At 59.0% G+C, this 2,489-nt stretch overlaps 1 protein-coding gene across 33 annotated transcripts in view; it reads right to left on the bottom strand.

Moving 5' to 3' along the window:
- IGLL5 (immunoglobulin lambda like polypeptide 5) overlaps positions 1–2,489 on the bottom strand; it is a 174,959-nt gene that overhangs the window by 24,206 nt on the left and 148,264 nt on the right. For 2 of the 33 annotated variants that reach the window (XM_040619438.1, XM_040619437.1), the window contains exon 4: positions 2,051–2,489. This exon is cut by the window's right edge and continues 23 nt beyond it. The exons of 29 other annotated variants lie outside the window; for them this stretch is intronic. In XM_040619438.1, coding sequence (XP_040475372.1) covers positions 2,187–2,489 — 303 coding nt within the window. In that variant the 3' untranslated portion in view covers positions 2,051–2,186. Of the gene's footprint in view, positions 1–2,050 lie in introns of those variants that run through there. 2 more of the 33 variants (XM_040619429.1, XM_040619426.1) reach the window with 2 other exon arrangements.

Here is a 2,489-nt window from a genome sequence, read left to right as displayed (position 1 = left end):
CCCAGAGTGCAGCCTCCTTGTCACGGGTGCTGGCCTAGCAGATGGGCGTGCGGTGGGGGGCGGCACCTGGGCACCTGGAATTTCATCTCCTTGGAGGGGTCAGAGGCCCTCCATCCTCAGGCATGGCGAGGGTTTGGAGGGAATGTCTGGCTATGGCGTCGGAATTCCCAGCCAAATCCATCCTAGGGAAGGAGCTGTGTTCTTGCCTCAGTGTGCGTCAGGGTATATTTGTGGAATGGGTGAGGGGGCCTGTTTCACACACCGAGGATGGAGCTGGGACCCCTGTGCAGCCTGGGTACTCGTGGAGAGGGTCCCGGATGCCACCACATCCTCAGTACAGGAGGCCGTGCAGGTTTGGGGTCAGGAATGGGAAGTGGGTGGCAGGAGAAGCATGTTTCCCCCCCAGCGCTCAGATCTCTCCAGGAAAATCCCTGCCTTTGCGGGTTGTGCGGGAAGGTATAGTGGATGCGGAACATTTAGTCTCAGAAGTGTTCCTGGGGAGTTCAGAGCTCAGGTTGTAGAGGTGTGTGGGCTGAATGTCAGGTGCATAGATCGGAGGGCCCCTGGTTGGTGGGCGGCAGTCCCTGCTTCCAGCAATTTCTCCTGGGGCTGCAGTGTGGGGTCTGTGCTGGCCACTGGAACTGACTGAGAATCACACGTGCCCCACGTACAGGAAGCACCACTAGCATGTAGGACACATACTGTACCCCGGCACTGGACCTTCACGCGGTGAGCGGGCCTCGAACCCCGGGGCCTCGGGGATCCTGCATCCTGGCCTGGGGACGTCACCCGCAGAGCTCAGCCAGGGGACACACAGGCCTGGCCTCCTTCTCTCTGGGTCACGGTGGCAAGCGGCCCCAGCACTGCTGCTGTCCTCCCTGTTCTGCCAGCCGCTTCCCATCCAGACTCCATCCCTGGAGCTCATCAAGTCCCTTGTGTCTCTCCATCCTGGACCTGAATCTCCCTGGCCTTCTCTGTGTCACTGGCTGGCTGTGCCGGGGACTGCAGAGACTGGGTGTTCTTTGCTCACATCCCACCCGGGGACTCCGTGTAGACCCTCGACTGCGGCTCTTCCCGATCCTCCCGAGAGATGGCCACCGCGGCAGTGTCGGGAAGGGACCAGTGCCTTTGTGATCGTCATGTGTGTGCTTGCGTGTGTTTGTGTTCACTCTACCGTGGGGGTGCGTTGGTGTCCCCGCTCAGCTCTCGCACTGGGCTCCTAGGTAGATGAGTCAGGGGAGAGACCTGCTGGCAGCCCATTGGCACAATCTGTCGCTGGATGTGTGCAACAGAGAGGCCCCAGACAAGTCACCCCAGACAGAAGCGGTGGGTTCATGGGTTGGCTTGGGCTTGGAGGGCTCCTAGAGAGCGCAGCTGGTGTCTGTCTCCCAGAGAATATGAGTACAAGTGGGGACCAAGATACACTGTTTTATGAGGGGCCACCAGCGTGAGTGGGATTGGGTGTGGTGGTGCCAGTGTCTAGGCAGGGGGTCCTGGCTTGAGTGTGACAGGGAGAATCTGTGTGAGGGGCACATTTCGTGTCCCTGCGGAGTCAGGGGAGTGGTGCCCTATGGATGGGAGGATGTTGTATGGTGTGATGGTGGGGAAGGTCCGCCAAGAGTTGGAAATGAGGGAAAACTTGTCACTGAGAGGGGGGAATCTTGGGAAAGGAGGGTGGACATTTCATGGGGTGGCTTGTTGCAGAGTCTGAGAGCCCAGGCTCAGGGAGGCACTCAGAAATGATTCCCAAAACACCGGGAGCAAGGGCTGCGAGGGGAGCTCTGACTCGCAGTGGGCATGGTCCACAAAAGAAAAGAAAACACAGAGGCACTGTGGAGGACAGTCTTCCATCTCTCATGTGCTGTTGGTATTTGCTGTTGTGTAATGTTCTTCTGCTCCTCTAGGTCAGAGGACAACTACCCATCCGCAAACCATGAGGATGCCTCCTGCAGACTCCTTTCCCCCAAAGGAAAAGACTGATCTTCATCCGTAAGTGTGGTTGAGCTCGACATAAAGGGTTTGAAATGCAATGAGGAGAGAGCACGATTTCTGATTGAATAAAGGACATTTTATTGAGTGTCGACTGGGTGCAGGGAGAAGGGCTGGGATGACCCTGGTGGGAGGGCAGATCCTCCTGGAGGTCCTGTGGCTCCAGGCCCCCTTGGGTGGGGGAGGGTGTCGGGGACCTAGGAGCACTCTGCGGGGACCACCTTCTTCTCCACGGTGCTCCCCTCGTGCGTGACCAGGCAGCTGAAGCTGCTGTGAGATTTCCATTTGTCAGGCGACAGGCTCAGGTAGCTGCTGGCCGCATACTTGTTGTTGCTCTGTTTGGAGGGCTTGGTGGTCTCCACGCCCTGGGTGATGGAGCTGCCGTCTGCCTTCCAGGCCACCGTCACGGCGCCGGGGTAGAAGTCACTGACGAGGCACACCAGGGTGGCCTTGTTGGCGCCCAGCTCCTCAGAGGAGGGCGGGAAGAGCGTGACCGAGGG

This window comes from Ursus maritimus, unplaced genomic scaffold, assembly GCF_017311325.1.
Source record: "Ursus maritimus isolate PB19 unplaced genomic scaffold, ASM1731132v1 scaffold_33, whole genome shotgun sequence".
In the NCBI taxonomy this organism is placed as follows: Eukaryota; Metazoa; Chordata; class Mammalia; order Carnivora; family Ursidae; genus Ursus; species Ursus maritimus.
The sequence above is the reverse complement of the archived record's forward strand: the minus strand, read 5'-3'. Positions and strand labels throughout refer to the sequence as shown.